The 27,392-nt window shown below is 37.0% G+C and overlaps 1 protein-coding gene and 1 pseudogene across 2 annotated transcripts; one reads left to right on the top strand and one right to left on the bottom strand.

Moving 5' to 3' along the window:
- Positions 1-1,312: 1,312 nt before the first annotated feature.
- Positions 1,313-27,079, top strand: TASL (TLR adaptor interacting with endolysosomal SLC15A4). The gene is made up of 2 exons (XM_081277651.1): positions 1,313-1,445; positions 25,741-27,079. The coding sequence occupies exon 2, from the start codon at positions 25,742-25,744 to the stop codon at positions 26,636-26,638; it is 897 nt and encodes a 298-aa protein (XP_081133777.1). The 5' UTR covers positions 1,313-1,445; position 25,741; the 3' UTR covers positions 26,639-27,079.
- LOC308638995 (transcription elongation factor A protein-like 9) lies at positions 8,266-8,606 on the bottom strand (annotated as a pseudogene). Its single transcript has one exon. The product of its transcript is annotated as a transcription elongation factor A protein-like 9 (transcript).
- Positions 27,080-27,392: the final 313 nt, after the last annotated feature.

Genomic DNA, 27,392 nt, shown 5'->3' with positions numbered 1-27,392 from the left:
TTTCAAAGGGGTAGAGAATGAAAAGTAACCTCATTCTAGAAAGGCTATTGCTTGTTTCTAATTTTTTTGTGTATCCATACAGAAAAAGAAATATTCTAGTAAGCAAATAATTTGTGTGTGTGTGTGTGTGTGTGTGTGTGTGTGTGTGTATGTATGTGTGTGTGTATTCCTTTAAAAACACAAATTGGAACATAATTTCTTGCTAAAGAATGTATCTTAGATATCCTTTTCTATCAGTAGACATAAATCTACCTCACTCTAACAATTGCATAATATTCCACAAGAGGGATACATTCTTACTTATTTAGCTAATATCATACTTATGGATAACATTTTTTCTCAGTCATCTTCATTTTCTTTTTTATTGTCACTATAAATTGTTTATTCAAACATAAAACAATGGACAGTGAAAAATATACTTTTGTTGGTAGTGGGGTGGGGCATGAAAAGGGCAGGGACAGATGAAGAACAGCCCAGAAGGAAAAACAGCTCTATCCACCCATTCTGCTTCCCTGGCCAGCCAGGTTCAAAGCCCTTCAAGCACAGCTTGCTGTGCTGCTGTAAATACATATGTGATTATGTGCAAGGGGTTGGTTCGGTCTCCACAGGGAGAGGATGGGGGGGTCATTTACTTTTTCAAACAATGCTGTGACAAATTATATGTTCATATACATGTTTGTGCACAAGTATGTATATATAGCTAAGATAAATTTATAGAAATGAAATAGTTGCATTTAAAAGGAATAAATTTTGACTGATACTGAAACATTGCTCTCTAAATATGTTTACAATCTCACTAATAGTGGATGGGAGTGTCCGTTTCTCCACAACCTTGCCCACAAAATTTTAACTTTAGGTAATTGGAAAGAGAAAACTTTTTTTTTCATTGCATTTTTAGAATTATAAACATGATTGATAAATAATACTTCTTAAAAATATAAATTAGTGATAAAACTGAGAAATTTCTAAAGTCATAAATGGCTTTGGTTGAATTTCAGTAAAGGGTTCCCAGAGAATTAGTTATCATAGAAAGACAAATTAATTGTGTTGATAGGGTGCTTGCATAATGCATAGAAATAAACTTTTCTTTCTTTCTTTTTTTTTTTTAGCAAGAGACAGTTTCATAGATAGGTTTCATTTTTCGAAAAAGGGGAAGAAACACTGTGCATTCTGTGGCTCGATGTGGGTTCGTCAGTTATTACCCACCCCCCATTTCCTGGGACTTCCCACTGCTTCTTTGTACAAATCAGACTTGTGCAAAAACAAATCTTTTTCCATAGGATCAGTTATAAAAAGAACTGCAATGAAATGAGCAGCTTATTTTCTCAGTCTCATCAGTCAAAGACTTGCAAACATTCTGGAAAGAGTGTTGGCTGGCTTGTTCATTTCTATTGGGACAATCATTGTGTTTCTGCAGGACCAAAGTAGCAGACTGGCTAGTGAAGGTAAGAAAAAGGAGGCAATGGGTCCTACCCGATTCTGGTAACATTTCCTTCCATTTCTCTTCTCACTTTCTTAACCCTTTATTGTCACAGTTCATCTAAAATATTTTTAAAGCTCACCAAATCAGAGGTGACTAGGAGTTGAAGCAAGCGTTGAATGGGATTGGACAATAAAAAGGAATTCAGCTAAACACTTTCTTTTCTTATCTCCTTGTGTGATTCCTGACATTTAAAAAAATTAACCTAAAATTTTTTGACTGGTTTGATCAAATTCCTTGTTGTATAATTTATTCAGTCCTCTTATTGGTTGCTGTGCCAGTTTAGTTTCCACATTTTTAACAGAAGGCCTAAAAACTTAAGTAGGATTTTGCAGTGACAACATGGCTCTTGAATTCAGTTACAGAAATGAGTTATAGAGACAAACACAATCACAATGCATTCCAGTTGGATTTCACTCTCAATTATTCAGTTCACCAACCTTTGATAGTGTTGTTCTATGTGGCAGCATATATTCAAAGTGAATCTGATCTATAATGATGATGCTTTTCAAATTGCCATCTGGGTGATTTAGGAAAAGCCTGCTTTAGGATATTAAGACTTTTGTTAGAAATATCTTTAGACCTGCTGAAGCATTCTTTTGCTTTGTGCACATGCTTCTTGAATATATGCTTGCATATAGACCTTGTTTAGTCAGAATACACATACTATTTTTTATATAACATTCCTTGCATAGTTTAGTGTAAGGCAATTGTTTCATAGCTTGAGACGCTTGTAAGAGTAAAGAGTATTTGAAATCTGTGTTAAACATCCATATCATGCTGATGATTTTGAAGATTTACAAGAGTAGTGCACTACTTATTATCTAGAGCAAAGTGATGTTTGAAATACTTACATAAAGTCACCAGAACATTTCCAAATACATATATAATTGTTATTTTAGGTATATAAGATATTGTCCCTGTATTCATTGACCCCTGCATTTTTATTCTTCAAAGTTATAAACATATATAAAAATTGAAAGGATAGTACAATGGACACCTATTTTTTTTATTTCGATTATGTAGATTAATCAGTTGTATCATTTTGCCACATTTACTCTCTCTTTCTGTATGTGTTTCTCAGTTTTTTTTTTTCTCTGAACCATTTCAGAGTATATTGTTGACTGTAGGACACATGTCACCCCTAAATTCTTGAGTATATATCTCCTAAGAATAAGGGCAGTCTATTTCATAATCACAGCACAATTGTGATACCAAGGCAATTTAATATCAATACAATATTATTATCTAACATATGACCCACATTCAATTTCTCCAATTAGCCACATGTTCTTCAGAAGTTTTTATTTTTTAATATTTATTTGTATATTTGGTGTTGGGAATTGAACCCAGGACCCTGAACATGCTAGGAAAGTGCTCTGCCACTGAACTGCATACCCAGCCCAGCTTTTTAAATTTTTAAGTCCCAGATCCAATCAAGGATCTTTCAGTGCATTTGGTTGTTATGCCTATTATTAAGTAAATGTTAATGTTAATAAGAATAATTAACAATAATTAACAATTATATCTTCAAGGAAATTATTATTTTTAGTCCTCTATTTTCTGTCAAAATACTCCCGAAAAAGTGATCATAAAGTTTAATTTTTCTATTGTGAAATGGTAAGAAAGAATATGAACAAAAAACCCAATTATGACAAAAATTTAATATTTCTGCACTAAATTTTACATCTTATGAAATAAGGAATTTCACACATCAGGTTCAGCCCTTGGAAGTAGCTGTTACCTTTGGACATAAAAATCCAAGCAGAACCAAATAGAAGATCATTTATTTACTTGGTGAGTTTAATATGGACAAAAGGATGATCTTTGGTTTACAATTGTGTTGTCTTAGCCAAGTTAGACTTCCAGAAATTAATTTGTTATGTAAGAATTATTTTACAAGGCTGCTAAGCCTGGAAGATAAAGGATGCAAAGAACTCCCTTAAAAATCATTTTACATTTGGTGGAAAAGTAGATAATCCCAGATTATGTTTTGTAACAAGAATTGAAATAGGGATGAGTGATTCTTTAGAGCAGTAAGAGGTAAAATAATAGGGATATGATCTAGGACATGTGATAACATGATTAGTCATTTCTAGCCCTAAAGAACAGGTATGTTAAAAGATAAGACTAAAGAAGCTGTCAGTGCTATTTTATAGAGGGAGGACTTTTCAAAATAACAACAATAACAACAACAACAAAAAGCTCCTTTTTTTGAGTAAAATATTTGCATCATTCACTGAAAACAAAACACATAAGACAGATTTGGTGATACTGTCCAAATTAGCTCATAAACAAAACAATATTCAAATTTTTATTTTTTGTCTTTTTTTTCTAAAAATTTCAATGATAATTTAACAGTGGTTTATCTGCAAGTCCCCCAATTCAATATGGTCTTAAAATATTAAATTGGAATTATAGGATCTAGAATTTATATTACAGGAGAAATTAAGAGATGAAATAGAGGATTTGGAGGTCTGGGGGTATTAACAAATAACATCTCTGTTATATGACTTCACATGATCTTAAAAAACAGTTTCCTTCACTCTCAAATTCGAGACAAGTATAAATTTGCTTATCTAATTGGAGAACTAAAAAAAAGTGCTGAAGATTATCAGTGGAAACAATTTTTTTTTTGATACCAGGGATTGAACTCAGGGGTACCTGGCCACTAAGCCACATCCCCAGTCCTATTTTGTATTTTGTTTAGAGAAAGGGTCTCACTGAGTTGCTTAATGTCTTGCTGTTGCTGAGGCTGGCTTTGAACTTGAGATCCTCCTGTCTCAGCCTCCTGCGCTGCTGGGATTACAGGCGTGTGCCACTGCATCTAGTAGAAACAATCTTAAACATTGCTGATGAGAAAAGAAATTGTTCCAAGCTACTTGAAAGGCAGTTTGTTAATAGCAGTGATCTAGTAATTCTACTGCTTCAAATCTGGCCTGAGGAAACAGTCATGGAAGCATGTGCCAGGATTACATATAGTAAAAAGCAAGAAAAACCTCAACGTTCACTAAATAAAAATAAGATGTACCTACAGATGTATTATTTCATAACTGTCTAAAAATAGATCTACATAAGCAGACATGCTGTTAGGTGAGAGGCAAACTGCTCCCAGGCCAGATTGGCTCAAGATTTTCCATGAAACATAAGATAACATTGGCATGTCTTTCATTCCATGAGTTTGTATTCCATGATGCTGCTTGGCAGTTCCATCCCACTGCCTTCATTTGCATTTGGCCACTGGAGGTATCCTTTGTACCCATCTCAACCCAAAATCTTTTTTTTTTTTTTTTTTTGTAACAGGAATTGAACTCAGGGGCACTCCACCACTGAGCCCCATCCCCAGCCCAATTTTGTATTTTATTAGAGACAAGGTCTCACTGAGTTGCCTCGCTTTTGCTCCTCTGTCTCAGCGCCCTCCCCCAGCTGTTAGGATTACAGGCCTGTGCCACCAGTGATCTTGCATCTTGAGAGAGAGAGAGAGAGAGAGAGAGAGAGAGAGAGAGAGAGAATTTCAATATCTATTTTTTTTTAAAGTTTTCGGCGGATACAACATCTTTGTTTGTATGTGGGGCTGAGGATCGAACCAGGGCTGCAGGCATGCCAGGGGAGCGCGCTATCACTAGAGCCACATCCCCAGCCCCGTGATCTTGCATCTTAAAGTGTCTAAGTTTGCCCTTGCCCAAAATAGTCTTCAAGAAGCTGGATCTTTTCTTATTCTTTTTCACTCCAAATTTTCTCATTTCTCATCAATCTTGAACTTTCTTTCCTTCCTCCCTGCCTCCCTTCCTTCTTCTCTCTCTCCCTCTCCTTCTTACTTTCTCTCTCTCCTTTCTTTTGCTATTGCCAGTTACTTTTTCACGCCAAAGACTGTTGCAATGATTTATTTCACTGCTTATGGTAGTGGCCAGGTTTTCTGAAATTTCCATGCAATCCTGATGAATGCCTTGGGGTAAGGGAGGGAAGAACCCTTTCTAATTTAGGGATAAAGATTCTGAATGGCTGGCTAATGGCCCTGAAATGTTAATATTTGAGATGAAACCTGAAGGTTATGGGTGGTGGGCCACAGGATGGACATTGAACCAGAGCAGTCAGGACAGAAGAAAAAATTTACAAATCCCTGGGATAGGAGTAGGATTTCTGGGAACTGGGAAGGCTTCACATGGCTGGCATTCTGGGTCCAATGGAGAACAGGCAGAGATGAGGTTTAAAAGATGGACAAGGGGCCCCGGGGTTGTAGCTCAGTGGTACAGAGCTTGCTTAGCATGGGTTTGATCCCCAGCACCACATAAAACTAAATAAACAAAATAAAGTTATTTTGTCCATCTACAACTAAAAATATTTTTTTAAAAAGAAGACAAAGTATTCCATATTATAAGGGTCTAATGTGTTTGGATATTGTCCTGGAGGATACGGGGCATAGGTGATATTTAGACAGGGCATCTGAAATATTAAATTATTAAATAACCCAGGGGAAAGTGATTGTAAAATTAGAGATGATACGATTCTAGGCTATAGCAATGAGACCGTTTCAGGAAAATGGTCATATGGTTGGATTTTAAAAATAGAGGATAGGGGCTGGGGCTGTGGCTCAGTGGTAGAGCCCTTGCTTAGCATGCGTGTGGCACTGGGTTCGATCCTCAACACCACATAAAAATAAATAAATAAAATAAAGGTATTTTTTCCACCTACAACTACAAAAATAAATAAATACAGGGCTGGGGCTGGGGCTCAGTGGTAGTGTGCTCGCCTAGCACGTGTGAGGTCCTGAGTTCAATCCTTAGCACCATATAAAAATAAATACATAAAATAAAGATTTTAAAAAATAAAATGGTGGAATTATTTTTAAAAATACAATGGAACAGGAATATTAAAATAAATAAATAAATACAAAAAATAGAAGATAAATTATTTGTATGTCTCAAAGACACATGAGCATTGACCTGAAGTTAGAACATACGGGGTAGGTGCTGGGTGTCCCTCTTGGAGCCTTTCTTTCTGTACTTCATGGCACCTTCCTTCTTTTATTTGGCAAATGTTGCTGTTATTAAATGGATTCAGGGCTTATATCCTTTTTCTGGAAGTACTAATTGCTTGTTATCATGGCTTTGTGATATTAACTCCTCTTATCTATGCAGTAGAGCAAGATGTTCTAAGAATTGAACACATACTTTGGAGTTTGTAAACTTGGGCTTGAATTTTGCCTCTAGTAGTTAGTAGCTATATGACCTTGGAAAGGGCATTTGTCATAACTGAAACCTAGTTTTCTCATTTGGAAAATCCAGATTATGATAATACTTAATGTGTAGTGTTGTTGAAAGATTAGTTGTAATGGATGAAGACCACTCAATGTGTGGTGGCTATTATGATGGCCTATCCAATATATTGCATCTGCTTTTTGACTGAGGTCAAGTGTAGGCAAGCTATGACCTAGGACTAAATTGGCCCTGTACTTTGGTAAGTAAAGTTTTATCAGAACATAGCTACAATAATTTGTTTACATATTGTCTAAGGCTGCTTTTGTGCTATGATGGCAGATTTGCAAGACTCCATATGATCTGCAAAGCCAAAGTTTGCAGGTCATTTAGTTTTTTTTTTTTTTTCAGATGTGCCCTTTTATAAAGGGCACATTTCCTCCCTCTTTAGGTTTTCCTTTTGACTCCATGCTTGTGTTGTTTGGGTGTAAATTAAAAGTGTATCTAAGCATAAGCATAGAAGCAATAACAACAATTTTCTGAGAACTTACACAAACATTAATATAGAAGGAAGAATTTATATTGCAGTTTCTTCTGAAAACAAAGTAAATGATTTAACCAAGTGCTGTACTTTAGCACATATTTCTAACTTGTGAATTTGCACATAAGGTTAATTTTGGTATTCCCCTGTCTGGTCATGATTAATGTAGGCTAAATATGCCTAGAACATCTCATCTGCAAATGTCCTTGAATGTCTTTTTCTTTACACTTAACCAGTCATGGAGAAATTATACACACACACACACACACACACACACACACTAAGATATGAAACAAAAATTCAAGCAATAAAATATTTTTGAACAACCAAAGAAAACCATTAGGTTAAATTTTAGTGTCTCAGATGAAATTAAAAGATACATTAATGTTTTTTTTTTGCTTTTTAGTTATAAAATTTTATTATTTTAGCAACAATAATGTGTATTCATTTTAGGAATATGGAAAATACAAACAAGCAGAAGATTGTATTCATAATCCCAGCACTGAAACTGAACTTTTTTTTTTTTTTTGGCAGCACTGAGAATTGAACAAAGGAGTGCAATTACTCCACTAAGCTACAGCCCCAGCCTTTTTTATTTTATGGTCAGGGTCTTGCTAAGTTGCAGAAGCTGGTCTTGAACTTGTGGTCCTCCTCTCCTGCCTCAGCCTCAAAAATTGCTGGGATTATAGGCCTGTGCCACCATGCGCAGCTTGCCTGAACTTTTTGTCTCTTATCCTTCCCAAGTTTTAATGAGCATATATGTAATATACAAATGTACTTTTACCTTATTCAAAAATATGATATTCACATATTATTTAGTAACTTTTCCCCCCATTTTATATGCTAACAGGGACCTCTTTTTTTTACAGTGAGTAAATCTCTCTTATTCAAAGACAGAGACTTGTACATAGGTTCGAAATACAATAAACAATGAGATGCAGATAACAAGAGCTATATCTAAAACAACTAATAGCAACTGGTTAAAAGTAGAAAGATGGGCAAAGATATATCAGGAAAAATGCTAATAAAACGAAAGCTATATAGCAATGTTAATATAAAACAGAAATCAAGGTAAACTGCATCAAATAAGGGTAAGGATGGTTTCTATTGACCTTCCAATGCATCACTATAAGTTTGTTTCTTCTCTCCTTATCTCATCTATTTCATTCACTTCCCTAAACATATCCTCATTGCTCAAATGCCTGTTATGTATATCTTCTTTAAAATTCTGGAGAGATTGAATCAGCCTTTCTCTAAAAGTTTCTTCTGCGTTTTCCTCCTCCTCTTGTTCTTCCTCTTCCTCTGGCTGTTCCTCAGGCTTTGGCTCTTCCTCCAGCTTTGGTTCATTCTCATTGTCTGGTTTTTCTTCAATTTTCTGACAGGGTTTCATCTTGTGCCTCCCTTTCTTCTTTCCTGCTTATTCCTCTTTGAATGCAATTACTGGTATTGATCTGGTCTGCTTCTTTCTCCTACTTTTATGGCCTTGGAAAGTTCTAACAGACCTGCACAATTCCAGCAAGTTGAGTCCTTCCACTGGCCTCCAGTGCTGCTGCCTGCACTGCAGAAGGGAGCTGGTACCCAGACGGGAACAAGGACCAGACTAGCAGGACTTCTGCACATGTTGACTCCTCAAGATACATTAATATTTATTTGAAGTGTATTATTTAGAGATCCATGGATACCTTCTTGAAATTTCTTAAAATTATTAAGAAAAAAACCCCCAACTATTAATTAAAATACACCCAAGTAAGTTTTCTTTATTTCTCTATTTTTAAATTTTAGGATATTATGATGTGCAGCACTGTTTTTATTCTACTGGTGCATTTAAGGCTTTCTATAAGATTAAATGTGTTAATATATGTAAAATTTTTGTTTATAAATTTTATGCATTAATCTTTGCACAGCTTTAAAACTATTTTCAGAAGCCTCCTTAGCATGCTTTCTGCTGCCCTCTGCTGCTAATTTTCAGAAATGTCAGAGGAGTAAAGCTCATTTAACTCTTCATAAACTCATTCAATATTAAAGATTGAGGATACTCTAAGATATGGTTTAATTGCACATTCTCTCTCTCTCTCTCTCTCTCTCTCTCTCTCTCTTTCTCTCTCTTTTTGGTGGTGTGGGGGTTATCAACCAAGTTATATCCCCAGCCCCTAATTCTACATTCTCACCTTATTGATGAAAAGTTGAGTCTTTGAGGAGTTAAGTAATCTAAACGTGGCCTCTGCTTTTTGACAGTGTTTGAATGCCTGATGACTTTGAACACATTACTCAATTTTGTCATCTGTAAAATGAGACTAGTAATACCTATATCTTAGAATCTTTGTGAGGGTAAATTTCTTAATTTTTATGTTTAAAAATTTTTCTTGGGATATTAGAGATTGAGTCCAGGGGTTCTCTACCACTGAGCTACATTCCCCAGCTTTTGATTTTTTTTTTTTTTAATTTTGAGACAGTCTAAGTTGCCTAGGTTGACCTTAAACTTGCCATCTTCCTGCCTCAGCTTCCAGAGTTGCTGGGATTAAAATCATGCACCACTATGTCAGGGAAGATCAATTTCTTTAGTACATTATTATATGATTATTATATGGGTTGTATCTTATATACCTGGCACTAACTACACTAAAACCAGTTAGTGACAAAGTCAGAACTAGAACTCTGCTTCGTTACCTACTAAGTTAATTTTTTTTTTTTGCATCAGTGAGTCTGAATACATGGCTAAATTTTACCTTCAAATACAGTTTTAAAAAATGTGATCTAAGATGGGTGTGGTGGCGCAAGCCTGTAAATCCCAGCGGCTTGGGAGGCTGAGGCAAGAGGATTATGACTTCAAAGCCAGCTTCAGCAACTACGAGGCCCTAAGCAACTCAGTGAGACCTGTCTCTAAATAAAATACAAAATAGGGCTGGGGATGTGGCTCAGTGGACAAATGCCCCTGACTTCAATCCCCAGTACCAAAAAAAAAAAAATGATCTATTCAATGCATCTGAAGCCCTTTCAATTTTTTACAAAGATATGTGATACTGCAGCCTTTGCTGCTACTCCTTCTTCCTGGTACTGTTCAAGGAGAGCTCCCCACACAAGTTATTATGAACACTCAATAGCTCCTCCAATATGAATTCCTACTACACTTAGATGATGATTTCAAGTAACTTTTCTAATGTGCTTCCTGCCTGACTCTAATGGATAACTAGACACTTGCACCCAGATATTTTATCTTAGTCAAGATGGACTAAGCTAAACACATTATCTCCCTTCCTAGCTCCTCCTCCTGATTTGATGGTAAGTGCTGGTGCCACTTCCCAACAAATCCAGACTCAGAGTTCATCTCTCTTCTTTATCTTTGTGTCTGGGAGTCTTGGTCATTCATACTCATTCTTTCTCTTAACTGTTCCCTGCCTCTTGGTTACTGTCCCAGATGGGGATGAATCCAGCAGCCTCCTAACTTAAGTTTCATATATACCTTATATACATAAACTGAAGATAACTTTCATTTTTTAAAATTTTGTATATTTTTACTTTTATTTGTGTATTTTAGTTATACATAGTAGTTGGGTTTATTTTGACAAAATCACACATGCATGTAACTTAAAAAAATTAATTGTAGATGAACACAATACCTTCCCTTCCTTCTTTCCTTTCTTCTTCCATGCTGAGAATCAAACCCAGTGCCTCACATGTGCTGGGCAAGCACTATACCTCTGAGCCACAACCCTAGCCCCCATACATGGAATTTGATTTGCTCCTTGTCTGTCTCTGATGCCTCCCCTTTACCTACTCCTATTATACCTCCTCTACTCTACAGGTCTTAACTGAAGGTAATTTCATATGAATTTTAAGTGTACCTGAGTTTTGATTGTGACCCATCACAATGAGGTCCAATGTGGAATTTTTGACTTGTGCTGTCATGTTGGCACCCAAGAAGTTTCAGATTTTTGAGCCTTTCAGATTTGGATTTTTGGATTCAGGATACTCAACCCTTAATTGCCTACAGGGTATGTATTTCCTGCCTTACGTGTGTCCCAACTTATCTCCCTAACCTCATCTCTCAGTCTTCCCTCACAGGAATATCTTCCTTTTCTCAGGAGTGTATGTATCCCTATACACTGGGAGGTACTTTATGCTTTTTTATTATTGGGCCTCCCACTTTCCTGGTCTTCCTTGGGCCCCACACATCAGCATGGTAAGGTGTTTATTTTGCCTGAACTAAGGCACCAACAAACCTCTCTGTAGATTACAAAGTGAGAGAAAGGCCCATAACTCAAAGCAAAAAACCTTCCTTAGGAGTTTATTTATGGTTCTATGTAGAACCTGGAGCAAAATGTACATTAAACAGGCATTGTAAAATATTAAGGCTATCTATCACACCTTCTTTTCCATCTGGGCTCCCCCTACCCTCTCTTCTTGTAATTTCCATCTGGGTTTATCCCTACCTTCTGTTTTCTACCTCTGGGACAAAGGAGTTGGCTGGAGGTATTTCCACAGTTGAGCCTCAAGGTTTTTTACATTTGAAATAGGCCCCTTTCCCCTACCAGGAGTTTCATCTCTTCTTGCCTAAGTAAATCCTGCTCTGTTTACTCATTAAAAACAACAAAAACAAAACAAAACAAAACAAAAACTTCCTCCTTCACTGTTGCAGAGGAGTGGGGATATCTGAAGTTTTCATAAACAGCATCCACAGATAAAGGGCCCATTGACTAATATGAAGAGAAAGAGGATAAATGGTGGGTGATGTGGGATATGTCTGAAAGGGAAAAGGGGTAATAAAAGGGGATTCTGTGAATTGTGATAGTTTAGGAAATGTTCTTAGGTAAGCATGGTTCAAAAGTAACACTTGATTGTACCTGGACTGTTGCCACGTGAAAATGACGATATAGACTACTTCATTGTGTCACCCTTCTCCCCTGTCTGCAGTGCGTTTGCCCTTGCTTGCTGCTTGTTTCAAAGCTTTTTGTTCTATAGCACTAAAGGTTTACTTGCCCCAGACTTCTGTCTCTCTTCTTCAGTCTAAGAGTATCTTTATACACAACTCAACTGTACAGGAAGGGCCACCTTCTTGTTTTTCCTCTTAGTTACTCTAAAAATTGTTTTTAGTTTTTAATTTTAATTAAAAAATTGGGTCAAAATCACATATGTACATAGTTTGGGTGACAATTTTTTTTATTTTTGGTTTGGGGGATTGAACCCAGGGGCACTTAACCACTGAGCCACATCCCCAGCCCTTTCTATTTTTTATTTTGAGCCAGGGTCTTGATAAGTTGCTGAGGGTCTTAGCTAAGGCTTGCCTTGAACTTATGATCCTCCTGCTTCAGCCTCCCAACTTGGTGGAATTACAGTTGTGCATCACAGTGCCTTGCAAAAATCACATAATTCTTTGAGGTTTGTTATGAAAAAACAGCAGTTCCTGTGCCTTTATCCAGAAACAACAACTTTTATTTCCATTAACTAATTATTTAGTATTTGCCACAATTTCTTTCAATAACATGCTGATGTACTTTTGTTTTTTTTTTTCAATTTACTGACTTGTCACTATGAAGAAGAGAATTTGGAAAAGGATTTCTCTTTCCTCCCCTGGTTTCCACCAAGTATATGTGACTTTATTCCATTACTCTCACCATATGTAGTGAGCTTATAGGCAAATGCCTAGGATAGTTTTTATTGGTATTACATTAACACACATACTAAAATAATATTTCTTTCCTGACTTTACAGTCACTCTATGGTTATTTTAAAAATGTAGTTAGCTCTATTTTTAGTGCTTTATTTAATGTCATGGTTATATAAAAACTATTTACAACTCAGCCATATAGTAAACCATAGATTTTTTTGTTTGTTGCTGCATGACTTTTAGGTTCAGTGGTAGAGTGCTTATCTTGCATGTGTGAGGCATTGGGTTCCATCCTCAGCATCACATTAAAAAATAAATAAAATAAAGGCATTGTGTCCACCTACAACTAAAAATATATATTTTTTAAAAGTCTGAAGATTCTGGTTCTTGGTCTTTTCCGTCTATGACATTTTTCCCTTCTGCAAACTATCTTCTCTTTGTCCCAAGTGTTCTACCATTTTGCAACAATGAGAGGGGGGTGCAGGTCTATTTTTACACAGTATTTTGGAAACTCACAGTCCTTCAGTTCTGGGAAGCATTCTTGAGTTGTTTATTTGTATTTCTTCCCTATTTTCTCTGCTCTGTCTTTCTGAACTATTATTATTCAGATAATGGTTTTCCTGGACTTGTTCTTTAATTTTATCTTTACCATTTTCTGTCTTGTATTTTTGGTCTACGTTCAAAATAAAAAAAATTGCCTTAATTTTACCTTCCAATCCTTGTATTGAACTTTAAAATAATGATTTTTAATTTCCAAAAGCTTCAGTGTACTTTTTAATTCATACTTTAGCAGTACATTATAATTATACACAATAGTGAGATTCATTATGCGATGTTCATATATGCATGTAAAATAATCTGATCAATCTCATTCACCAGTACTTTCTCCTTCCTTCACCTTCTCTCTCCTGATCCCCTTCCTCTACTCTGGTGGTATTCCTTCTATTATTTTTTAATTTTTGGAAGGAGAGGTACCAGGGATTGAACTCAAGGGCACTCAACCACTGAGCCACATCCCCATCCCTATTTTGTGTTTTATTTAGAGTCAGGGTCTCCAAAATTGCGTAGGGCCTCGCTTTTGCTGAGGCTGTTTTTGAACTCACAATCCTCCTGAGCCACAGGGATTACAGGCATGCACCACCGTGCCTGGCTGTTTTTGTATTCTTTTTATAAAAAATATTTTTATACCTTTATTTTTTTTTCAGTATTTTTTTTAATGTGGTGGTTGAAATCAAACCCAGTTCCTTACACATGCTAGGCAACTGCTCTACAACTGAGTCACAGTGCTAGCCCTATTTTTGTATTCTTAATGATTGCTATTCTAACTGGAGTAAGATGAAATCTTACTGTAGTTTTGATTTCCATTTTCCTGATTGCTAAGGATATGGAACATTTTTTTAAATAGTTTTTTTTTTGGCTATTTGTATTTCTTCTTTTTAGAAATGTCTGTTTAGATCATATACCAATTTATTTAGTTCTTTGTTTTTCTTGTGTTGAAGTTTTTTTTTAATTCTTTATATATTCTGAATATCATTTCTCTTTTGGAAGACTAGCTAGCCAAAACCTTTTCCCATTCTGTAGTTTCTCTCTTCACACTCTTGTTTTTTTGCTGTACAAAAGCTTTTTAATTTGATGACACCCCTCTTATTGGTTCTTTTTTTTAAAAATATTTTTTTTTTACTTGTAGATGGACATAATACCTTTATTTATTTATTTATGTGGTGCTGAGGATCAAACCCAGGGCCTCATGCATGCTAGGCAACAGCTCTACACCGAGCCACAACTCCAGTCCTCACTTATTGATGCTTGATTTTGTTTCTTGAGCATTAGAATTCTTATTAAGAAATATCTCTTTTTTATAACATCCCATTTGCAATTCATGATTGTGATATGATCTTTTAACTCTGGAAATACTGATAGCAGATTTTGCCCTTATAGAGCTTTATCCTCTAAGTGGCTGTTTTTGACTCTCTCAAAGCAGATCTTTCCTCAGATGTTTCAAAGTTCCAGTCATCTTAAAGGATGGGAATCCAAAAAGCTCAATGGGCTTAATCGATTGTAAGCTTAACTGAAGGGTAATTGCCCAGTTGAGTTGGGGAACTTCTGATGTCAATGGCTCTTCTCAAACTATAATAGATTACTCAGAACATTTTTTCTAATACCCTGCCTAGAAAGTGGATGACCCTGTTGCAAGCATTCTGGGAATTGAGTAAGGGAAGATCTGGGATCATGGATCTCTGCACCAACATTCATATATTTATTTAATCTATCTTTTATCAATTCAGTAATTCTATCCTCAGCTAGTATCCTCTGGTCTAGGGGGGTCCTCTTTTATTTTTCAGAGACTAAGTCTCAAGTTTTTCTTTGGGGTTGATGATAGCAGATGATCACCTGGCTGCATGGAATGAGACACAGGGTTTGGGTGTCAGATTTCCTTTTAAATAGACTTTCAATCAATCTTTTTTTTTTTTTTTTTTTAACTTTAGATACACCATATAGCCTTTTTGCCCTTACCCCCAGAGGTATGCAGTGTTAAGAAATTCCTCAGGGCTGGGGATGTGGCTCAAGCGGTAGCGCGCTCGCCTGGCATGCGTGCGGCCCGGGATTCGATCCTCAGCGCCACAAACCAACAAAGATGTTGTGTCCGCCGAAAACTAAGAAATAAATATTAAAAATTCTCTCTCTCTCTCTCTCTCTCTCTCTCTCTCTCTCAAAAAAAAGAAATTCCTCAATTTTAGGGGAATTTAAATCATTTTGGCACTTTGGCACTTGTATTTTCCCATGGCTCTTGTAAGTTTTCCCAGTCTCCGAAGACATTAACCCTTGGTCCACTACTTTTCAGCATATAAAATGTAATTGCTCTTGTTTCACCTCATGTTTCCTCTTTTCTTATGTGTTATATCTTTTACAAGCATCATTTACTGTTGTTTTGGTGAAGGTTGGGGCAGGAGGAAAAAAAAACACATGCATATGCCTCTTCTGCTATCTTCTCTGCTAATCTTTGCTTTTCTCTACCTTAATTTATCTTTTTTGGGCTCACATTCTCTGGAGAGGTGGAAAATTTCTCCCTGGCAATCAGAAATTCCTTAATCACTTTAGGATTACTTCCTCCTGGAGTTTACCTCTAAGTTCCAGGTTGCTTATATAGAATCATAGGATCAGTTAGGAATGGGGGTAGGTGGGGGCAATCTTTGTTTTTTACTATGTAGTCACACTGATACACATGGAAACTTCTTGTCATTCATTTACCTAGCCCCTGGTTAGTACTCCATGGAGATCATATCTGCAATCTTTGTATCCCAATTCTAGGAATTCTCCAGTTTTCAAGCTCTCAGTACCATGCTGTGTGTAAGATTTGATGAAGTGACTTCAGGCCTGTCCTTTGGGTGGTCCACTGCACCATGTCAACTGCACCACTGTTGAACATGAAAGAATTTTGTCAGGCTTTTTGCTTGCTCAGAATCTACATGGGCCGGAGGCACAGACTTCATCTGTTTTTGGCTCCCTAAACCTTTCTCAAGTCATACTGTTTTCTTCCACGGTAGATTCAGATCACTTGCGTCTATTGTTAATGCATAAATATCATGCCCTAAATTCTTCATGGTTCTGAATTTTGTTTTTTTTAATTTATTTTTTTATTATTTTTTTTATTGGTTGTTCACAACATTACAAAGCTCTTGACATATCATATTTCATACATTAGATTGACCTGGGTTATGAACTCCCAATTTTACCCCAAATGCAGATTGCAGAATCACGTCGGTTACATTCACAATTTTACATAATGCCCTATTAGTAATTGTTGTATTCTGCTACCTTTCCTATCCCCTACTATCCCCCCTCCCCTCCCGTCCCCTCCCATCTTCTCTCTCTACCCCATCTACTGTAATTCATTTCTCTCCTTGTTGATTTTCCCATTCCCCTCACAACCTCTTATATGTAATTTTGTATAGCAATGAGGGTCTCCCTTCATTTCCATGCAATTTCCCTTTTCTCTCCCTTTCCCTCCCATCTCATGTCTCTGTTTAATGTTAATCTTTTCTTCCTGTTCTTCCTCCCTACTCTGTTCATAGTTGCTCTCATTATATCAAAGAAGACATTTGGTATTTGTTTTTTAGGGATTGGCTAGCTTCACTAAGCATAATCTGCTCTAGTGCCATCCATTTCCCTGCAAATTCTATGATTTTGTCGTTTTTTATTGCTGCATAGTACTCCATTGTGTATAGATGCCACATTTTTTTTATCCATTCATCTATTGAAGGGCATCTGGGTTGGTTCCACAGTCTAGCTATTGTGAATTGTGCTGCTATGAACATCGATGTGGCAGTATCCCTGTAGCATGCTCTTTTAAGGTCTTCAGGGAATAGTCCGAGAAGGGCAATAGCAGGGTCAAATGCTGGTTCCATTCCCATCTTTCCCAGGAATCTCCAAACTGCTTTCCAAATTGGCCGCACCAATTTGCAGTCCCACCAGCAATGTACAAGAGTACCCTTTTCTCCACATCCTCGCCAGCACTTGTTGTTGTTTGACTTCATAGTGGCTGCCAATCTTACTGGAGTGAGATGGTATCTTAGGGTAGTTTTGATTTGCATTTCTCTGACTGCTAGAGATGGTGAGCATTTTTTCATGTACTTGTTGATTGATTGTATATCCTCCTCTGAGAAGTGTCTGTTCAGGTCCTTGGCCCATTTGTTGATTGGGTTATTTGTTTTCTTATTGTCTAATTTTTTGAGTTCTTTGTATACTCTGGATATTAGGGCTCTATCTGAAGTGTGAGGAGTAAAAATTTGTTCCCAGGATGTAGGCTCCCTATTTACCTCTCTTATTGTTTCTCTTGCTGAGAAAAAACTTTTTAGTTTAAGTAAGTCCCATTTGTTGATTCTTGTTATTAACTCTTGTGCTATGGGTGTCCTATTAAGGAATTTGGAGCCCGACCCCATAATATGTAGATCGGAGCCAACTTTTTCTTCTATCAGACGCAGAGTCTCTGATTTGATATCAAGCTCCTTGATCTATTTTGAGTTAACTTTTGTGCATGGCGAGAGAAAGGGATTCAGTTTCATTTTGTTGCATATGGATTTCCAGTTTTCCCAACACCATTTGTTGAAGATGCTATCCTTCCTCCATTGCATGCTTTTAGCCCCTTTATCAAATATAAGATAGTTGTAACTTTGTGGATTAGTCTCTGTGTCCTCTATTCTATAACATTGGTCCACCCGCCTGTTTTGGTACCAGTACCATGCTGTTTTTGTCACTATTGCTCTGTAATATAGTTTGAAATCTGGTATCGCTATACCGCCTGATTCACACTTCCTGCTTAGAATTGCATTTGCTATTCTGGGTCTTTTATTTTTCCATATGTATTTCATGATTGCTTTATCTATTTCTACAAGAAATGCTGTTGGGATTTTGATTGGCATTGCATTAAACCTATAGAGAACTTTTGGTAATATCGCCATTTTGATAATGTTAGTTCTGCCTATCCATGAACAGGGTATATTTTTCCATCTTCTAAGATCTTCTTCTACTTCTCTCTTTAGGGTTCTGTAGTTTTCATTGTATAAATCTTTCACCTCTTTTGTTAGGTTGATTCCCAAGTATTTTATTTTTTTTTGAGGATATTTTGAATGGAGTGTTTTTCCTCATTTCCGTTTCAGAAGTTTTGTTGCTGATATACAGAAATGCCTTTGATTTATGCGTGTTGATTTTATATCCTGCCACTTTGCTGAATTCATTTATTAGTTCTAGTAGTTTCTTTGTAGACCCTTTTGGGTCTTCTAGGTATAGAATCATGTCATCTGCAAATAGTGATAATTTAAGTTCTTCTTTTCCTATTTTTATGCCTTTAATTTCTTTCGTCTGTCTAATTGCTCTGGCCAGTGTTTCGAGAACTATATTGAATAGAAGTGGTGATAGAGGGCATCCCTGTCTTGTTCCAGATTTTAGAGGGAATGCCTTTAACTTTTGTCCATTCAGAATGATGCTAGCCTGAGGCTTAGCATAGATAGCTTTTACAATGTCAAGGTAAGTTCCTGTTATCCCTAGTTTTTCTAATGTTTTGAACATAAAGGGATGCTGTACTTTGTCGAATGCTTTTTCTGCATCTATCGAGATGATCATATGGTTCTTATCTTTAAGTCTATTGATGTGGTGAATAACATTTATTGATTTCCGTATATTGAACCATCGTTGCATCCCAGGGATGAATCCTACTTGATCATGGTGCACAATTTTTTTGATGTGTTTTTGTATTCGATTCACCAGAATTTTATTGAGGATTTTTGCATCTAGGTTCATTAGAGATATTGGTCTGTAGTTTTCTTTCTTTGTGGTGTCTTTGTCTGGTTTCGGAATCAGGGTGATGTTGGCCTCATAGAATGAATTTGGAAGAGCTCCCTCTTTTTCTGTTTCCTGAAATAACTTGAAAAGTATTGGTATTAATTCTTCTTTAAAGGTTTTGTAAAACTCTGCAGTATACCCATCCGGTCCTGGGCTTTTCTTGGTTGGTAGTCTTTTGATGGCTTCTTCAGTTTCATCCATTGATATTGGTCTGTTCAAATTGTGTGTATCCTCCTGACTCTCAGTCTGGGCAAATCATATGACTTAAGAAATTTATCGATGTCTTCACTATCTTCTATTTTATTGGAATATAGGTTTTCAAAATAATTTCTAATTGTCTTCTGTATTTCTGTAGCATCTGTTGTGATATTGCCTTTTTCATCCCGTATGTTAGTAATTTGAGTTCTCTCTCTTCTTCTCTTCGTTAGCATGGCTAAAGGTCTGTCGATCTTATTTATTTTTTCGAAGAACCAACTTTTAGTGTTGTTAATTTTTTCAATAGTTTCTTTTGTTTCAATTTCATTGATTTCCGCTCTGATTTTAATTATTTCTTGCCTTCTGCTACATTTGCTGTTGTTTTGCTCTTCCTTTTCTAGGGCTTTGAGATGAAGTGTGAGCTCATTTATTTGTTGGTTTTTTCTTTTTTTGAGGAATGACCACCAGGCGATGAATTTTCCTCTTAAAACTGCTTTCATTGTGTCCCATAGATTCCGATATGTTGCGTCTGTATTTTCATTTATCTCTAAGAATTTTTTGATTTCCTCCTTTATGTCTTCTGTAACCCATTGATCATTCAGTAGCATATTGTTCATTTTCCATGTGATGTAGGATTTTTTCTTCCTTCTTTTATCATTGATTTCCAGTTCCATTCCATTATGATCAGATAAAATGCATGGTATTATCTCCACCCCTTTATATTTACTGAGGGTTGCCCTATGGCATAATATATGGTCTATTTTTGAGAAGGATCCATGTGCTGCTGAGAAAAAAGTATATCCATTTGATGATGGTTGATATATTCTATATATGTCAGTTAAGTCTAGGTTATTGATTGTGGTATTGAGTTCTATAGTTTCTTTATTCAACTTTTGTTTGGAGGATCTGTCCAATGGTGAGAGAGGTGTGTTGAAGTCACCCATAATTATTGTGTTGTGGTCTATTTGATTCTTGAACTTGAGGAGAATTTGTTTTATGAATGTCGCAGCACCATTATTTGGTGCATAAATATTGATAATTGTTATGTCTTGTTGGTGAATGGTTCCTTTCAACAGTATATAATGTCCTTCCTTATCCCTTTTGATTAACTTAGTCTTGAAGTCGATTTTATTCAATATGAGGATGGCCACCCCTGCTTGCTTACGAGGACCGTGTGCGTGGTATATTTTTTCCCATCCTTTCACCTTCAGCCTGTGTATGTCTTTTCCAATCAGATGTGTCTCCTGGAGGCAGCATATTGTTGGATTTGTTTTTTTAATCCATGATACCAGCCTATGTCGCTTTATTGGAGAGTTTAAGCCATTAACATTCAGAGTTACTATTGATATATGGTTTGTACTTCCATCCATGTTTGATTATTTATCCTTTTTTAAAAAAATTTAGTTTGTTTCTCCATGATTATCTTTCCCCTCGCCCTCTGTCTTTACCGAGGCACTTCCCACTGATGGTTTTGGTTATTGTTTTTCATTTCTTCCTCGTGTAGTGTTTTGCTCAAAATGCTTTGCAATGCTGGTTTTCTGGCTGCAAATTCTTTTAACTTTTGTTTATCATGAAAGATTTTTATTTCGTTGTCATTCCTGAAGCTTAATTTTGCTGGATATAGAATTCTTGGTTGGCATCCATTGTCTTTCAGTGTTTGAAATACATTGTTCCATGACCTTCTTGCTTTCAGTGTCTGTGATGAAAAATCCGTTGTTAACCTTATTGGTTTACCCCTGAATGTAATCTGTCTCCTTTCTCTTGTAGCTTTTAATATTTTCTCTTTGTTCTGTATCTTGGATATCTTCATAACAATGTGTCTTGGCGTTGGTCTACTGTGATTTTGTGTGCTCGGTGTCCTGTATGCATCTTCAATTTGTATATCTGTTTCCTTTTTCATTTCTGGAAAGTTTTCTGTAATTATTTCATTCAGCAGGTTACTCATTCCCTTGGTTTGAATATCTGTGCCTTCTTCTATCCCGATGACTCATAAGTTTGGTTTTTTTATGTTATCCCATAACTCTTGGATGTTTTTCTCGTGATTTTTTTACCAGCCTTTCTGAGTTGGCTAGACTGTTTTCAAGATGATATATTTTATCTTCATTATCTGACGCTCTGGCTTCTACTTGCTCCACTCTGTTAGTGATACTCTCAATTGAGTTTTTAATTTGGTTTATCGTTTCCTTCATTTCTAGAATTATTGTTTGATTATTTTTTATAATCTCTATCTCCTGATAAAGATGCTTAACTTCTTCTTTTATCTGTTTATGTAATTAATTCTCAATGTGTTCTTTCGCTGCTTGAATTTGCTGTCTTGTATCCTCTTTAAGGTTCCATTCAATCTGTCTAAGGTGTTCCTTGAGTTCTTTATATGACCATTTTTCTGATGACTCTAGGTCCTCCTGAATATTTAGGCTGTCCTGCATTGTTTGTACTCCTTTTCTTCCTTGCTTTTTGAAGCTGCTCATGTTACTTCTTGTTCTGTTTGACTGCTGAGTTACTGTTTACTCCTATAAATTTATTAGATGCTTGGGAGGAAAGGTATTAGAAGGGAAGGGAAGAAGTCACTAAAGAGAATGAGAGTAAGCAGGCAGAATTCAAGGAAGGGGGGATAAGAAAAATGAAAAGACAAAAGAAGAAAAAATAGGAAATAAAAAAAGGAAAAAAATTAAAAAAATAAAAAAAATTAAAATTAAAATTAGAAGAAAAAAAATTTCAAAAAATTGTAAAAAATAATTTAAAAAAACAACAAGAAAGAAAAATGAAAATGAAAGAAAAACCCAAATCAAAACAAAAGAGAAAACAAAAAGAAGAAAAAAAAACTAATAAATGCAGTCTTAGAGTTTGATTAACTTCTCTTCCAGTAGGTGGCGCTGTGCCCACCAGGCCAAGTTTCTCCTGTCAATACGTGGGAACCAATCACTGTGCAGCAGCTCCTCCCAGACTGGGCGAGTCTCCAATCCTGAGTGCCTAGGGCCTCCTCTTGTGTCTAGTCACTTCCCACTTTTCCTCTAGCCAGGCCCCTCTCACGGGTGCGGCTCATCACAATACTGGCTACACGCCAGGTCTGCTGCTCCCGGGAGCCCTGTTTTCATGGACGACTGGGCACACTCTTCCAGTTTGCCATTCCCTCAGACCCTAAGTTTGTAGAGTTTGGGGCTGAGAATCCTCAGCGAATTTTACTTGCCCTCCGGTAGCCACGCCCCCAGTAGCTGGTGCAAGAGACCTCAGCTGTCAGCACTGGTGGGAGCGGTAGTTCCACGCCACGGGTCCCGCACCACCTCTGATTCCCTCGGTCTGGCTATCACGCTCACGGGAGAGCTGGGAGGGGCCCTTACGGGAGAGCTGGGAGGGGCCCTTAAGGTTTCCCCGATGTGTGGAGAGGGAAGGCTAGGGAATTACACACCTGTAGCCACAGGTTTCAATGAAGTTATCTCCTCTGCCGCAGTCTGATGACGTCAGTTCTCTGCCATGGTGGTGTCTCTTGCCGGGCAACCAATGCAACGGGTGGGTCCTTACTGTCTCTCCCAAGCCCCGTTTCAAACCTGTGGCCACTACCTATGAAGGCTCGGTTGGCATTTACCTCCGTAGGATCAGAAGGGCTGACCAGTTGTTTCAGCCAGATGGATTAGTGCTGAGTCACAGCTGTTTGTCAGCCTGGGTTGTTCTAGGCTGGTAAATCCAGCTGTTACCGTTGTTGGCCGGTGACGAGTCCTTGCTTCCCCAATGCTGAAGAATCATGGTTCTGAATTTTGAAGTTATGGTATCTCGCAAGTCATTTCTCTAAAATTGTTGTTTTTGTCCAGAGTTTCTAAAGCTTATTTAGAAACTCAAAAGACAACAGTGCAATTTTGCTCTGAGTTTCCACAATGAGGTTTTGAGGCCTTAAAAACAATACCCTAGCTGCAGCCTAGGAGAGAGACCTGAGGGGGAAGTAATTGCATCACTATTAGGACTTTATGCTAATCTCTTTTACTTTGTTAATTATCTTCTAGTATGTAAAGTTTGCCTTTTCACCCAGTTGTTAGGTTTGTTGAGGGCAGAACGGCACTTAAATGACAAAATCATGGAATTTGCAGGGAAATGGATGGCACTAGAGCAGATTATGCTTAGTGAAGCTAGCCAATCCCTAAAAAACAAATACCAAATGTCTTCCTTGATATAATGAGAACAACTAAGAACAGAGCAGGGAGGAAGAGCAGGAAGAAAAGATCAACATTAAACAGATACATTAGGTGGGAGGGAAAGGGAGAGAAAAGGGAAATTGCAAGGTAATGGAGGGAGACCCTCATTGATATACAAAATTACACATAAGAGGTTGTGAGGGGAACGAGAAAATAAACAAGGAGAGAAATGAATTACAGTAGATGGGGTAGAGAGAGAAGATGGGAGGGGAGGGGAGGGGGGATAGTAGAGGATGGGAAAGGTAGCAGAATACAACAGTTACTAATAGGGCATTATGTAAAAATGTGGATGTGTAACCGATGTGATTCTGCAATCTGTATATGGGGTAAAATTGGGAGTTCATAACCAGCTTGAATCTAATGTATGAAATATGATATGTCAAGAGTTTTGTAATGTTTTGAACAACCAATAAAAAAAAGAAAATTTTCTTCTCTTTTTTTTTAAGGAAAAGAACAACATTTTCTTTATAAGTGCATTTAGCAAACAATAATTATTCATGGATTTATTGAAGACCTTTAACTTTGCATCTTTATGGCACATAATTGTGCCTGGAATATTGTAAACATTTAAATAATTGATAAATTTGCTGATTATACCTTAGAATATTTGCAAAAAAGAAAATATATTACTCTTATTGAATTAAAAGAGAGGGAAAAATAAAAATAAATAAAAGGAGGGATATATTTTATCTACCTGGAAAATAAAAACTACATGAATGTAAAAAAAGGGCTGACAGTTTTAAAAGGACCTTTATATATGGTTTTAAAATGATCCATCTTTTCTAATATGACTTGTCAATTTCAGGGTCAAGTTGGTAGATCTCTTTTAGAAGCCCAGACCTTGAGGCCAAAGAGGACCAGTTTTCCTCACTGTGGCTGGTTGCTCCAGTGCCAAGAATGCCAGTGTGTTCCTTTTTTAGAAAATGCAGCTGTGGTTTCTGGCCTATTTTAGCCACTCCAGACTTCAATGACAACTGCAGAGGGTGGGGAGAGGAGGCAGGTGTAGGGAAAGCCTACTATCAGGAAAGCTCTGTGCTTAACTAGGGTAGAGGTAAACATACCAATTGAGTGCAGAGACATTTCCAGGATATATTTTGAGAAGTGGAAGGTGTAGAGAAAAAAAAATCCACCCTGTTCTGCAAAGGTAGGAGAAACTGTAATCCTACATCATGTGATGAGTGTGAATTGATTTCATAGCAGCCATTGTTTCATTCAAGTTAACAAAAACATTTTGGGTCCCTCCTTAATTAAAAAACAAAACAGAAAACAATCCAGCTCCCAGGGATACAATATAAAGATGAGTAAGACACAGCTCTTGTTTTTAGTAGAATTTGCCAGATTTCCTCACTATTTTTCTCATAGTCCACTAGCCATGTTGCTATTCAAACTACAACTTCTCAATAACTCTCCATTCCTTCTGAGGCAGAATATAAATCCCTTTGCCTGGCTGTCAAGGGCCTTCATGATACAATTCCAGATGATTTTCCCAGTCTCTTCTGCTTGTGCTCAGCTTCTTGGTATGTGGTGAATAGGTTGTACCACTATATTCTCTTATAACTGTGCCAATGGCTGGAATGCCTACTTGGTTTCATCACTCAACTGAAATGCCACATTCCCTGTGAGATATCCTGTGACTTCTCCCCTTTTACCCCAGGTTGTGTTAGAGTCCCCTCCTCTGGACTTTCTTTATGCCTATCACAATTATATCCCCAATGATATAATATTGGAATTATTTGTATCTAGTTTATTTTCTTGCATAGTGAGAAACTTCTTGAAGGATGGAACTGGTATGTATCATTTCATCATTATATACCCAGAACATGCCATAGTTCTGGTATTCAGGAGGCATGGAATTAGTAATGGCTTGTTGAGTGAATAAAATTATTTCATTCATCACCTTTTACATTTTTTTTGTACTGGGGATTGAACCCAGAGGCACTTAACCACCGAGCCACACCCCTAGCCCTTTTTTGTATTTTTTTAAATTTAGAGACAGGGTCTCAATGAGTTGCTTAGTATATTGCTTTTGCTGAGGCTGGCTTTGAACTCAAGATCCTCCTGCCTCAGTCTCCTGAGCCACTGGGATTACAGGCATGTGCCACTATGCCTGGTCATCCTTTATATTTTTGATATATTAATTGCCAACTTAAAAGAGTCCAGTCTTCTTTTTCCCCATCGTTACTCATCAATTCTCTTTCCAGAATGCTGTCAGAAGGGTATCTCAGTGGACTCGCCTACTGGAATGACATCTACTGGAATCACGCATCTTATAATGAACAGGTGGCTGGGGAAAAGGAAGAGGAGACAACTTCTGTTGCTGCTCTTTCCTATTCCTCTGTGGATGAAGAGGAAGTCAGAAGTCTTTACGTGAGCTGCAAATCCTCTGGCAAGTTTATTTCTTCACTGCACTCAAGAGAAAACCAATGCAACAGAAGTCAGAGAGTCACAGTGCTGCAGACAAACCCTAATCCAGTGTTTGAAAGCCCAAACTTGGCTGCAGTTGAAATATGTAGAGACCTCCGTAGAGGGACCTACTTGGTTCCACCTTCCTGCAAAAGCATTTGCAAGAATTACAATGACTTACATATTGCAGGGGGACAGGTGATGGCCGTTAACTCAGTGATGACAGATTTTCCCTCTGAGAGCAGTTTTGAATGTGGTCCTTTGCTGAAGTCATCGGAGATTCCTTTGCCCATGGAAGATTCCATTTCCACTCAGCCCAGTGACTTTCCCCAAAAGCCTATTCAGCGGTACTCATCGTATTGGAAAATAACCAGCATCAAAGAAAAAAGCAGCCTGCAAATGCAGAAACCTATTTCAAATGCAGTGCTGAATGAGTACTTGGAGCAGAAGGTGGTGGAGTTATATAAGCAGTACATCATGGATGCCATGTTTCATGACAGTTCTCCTACCCAGATTCTGGCATCTGAACTCATCATGACAAGTGTGGACCAAATTAGTCTTCAAGTGTCTAGAGAGAAGAACCTGGAGACCTCAAAAGCTAGGGATTTAGTCATTAGTCGCCTATTACAGTTGGCATCAACTGAGATCAGTACACCTAGTCTTCGCATTTCACAGTACAGCAATGTGAATCCATAGAGAGGATGCTTCCATCTCTTTCATCTACCCCAAAACAATACTATATTGATTTATTTGGAAAATGTGCTGGAGGGGGCTATAAAAGGGAGTCAAAAACCTGAAAAGCAAATGTTGGATAGAAATTAGGTGTGAATAAAGAAGAAATCTCTTAAGATTACACATGATGAAGGAATGTGGGAAGAGAAATCATAATGGTTTCAAAGAGAGGTTTGCACAGCAACAAAGCAAAAATAAAAAAATGATCAAAAAAGAAAAGGTTATGATCCACTTAAGGGAGCAGAAAAATCAGAAAAAAAAGGCAAGCCAAATAAGAAAAAAAAAAAAAAAAAACATGGCAAAACTAAAACCCCAAAAGTTTCAGGGTAGAAAGTTTAAAAAAATAGTGTTTTCTACCCAAATAAATTCCTCCAAGTTGTTTCTTCTTAAGGGAAATGGACTGCAGAAGGCTGCTATATTTGGGTTGAAAGACAAATTCAAACATTTTTTAAAAGTACATTTGTAGCTGTTTTCTGTTTTCTTTATCAGTAGAGCTATTCTTTGTAAATATTAAAACTGTACCAAATTGCAATTGTGGCTTTTTTTAATGATTACTTAGCTACATCCTCAACCAAAAAACAGCCATGAAAATCCCCTAATTGTTTACTAGTGGAGATGACACTTTCTAAATGGAAAATACCAGAGTGAGCACTAGACCATTTAGTTTCATTATTCTGTGTATGATTTTCATCGGGGTACCAGGCTTCAAAAGAAATTA

The sequence above is a fragment of the Spermophilus citellus genome (assembly GCF_964194105.1).
Source record: "Spermophilus citellus genome assembly, chromosome: X".
In the NCBI taxonomy this organism is placed as follows: Eukaryota; Metazoa; Chordata; class Mammalia; order Rodentia; family Sciuridae; genus Spermophilus; species Spermophilus citellus.
The sequence above is the reverse complement of the archived record's forward strand: the minus strand, read 5'-3'. Positions and strand labels throughout refer to the sequence as shown.

Excerpts from the sequence above, each read along its gene's own strand:
- TASL (XM_081277651.1), top strand. The coding sequence starts at position 25,742 with ATGCTGTCAGAAGGGTATCTCAGTGGACTCGCCTACTGGAATGACATC.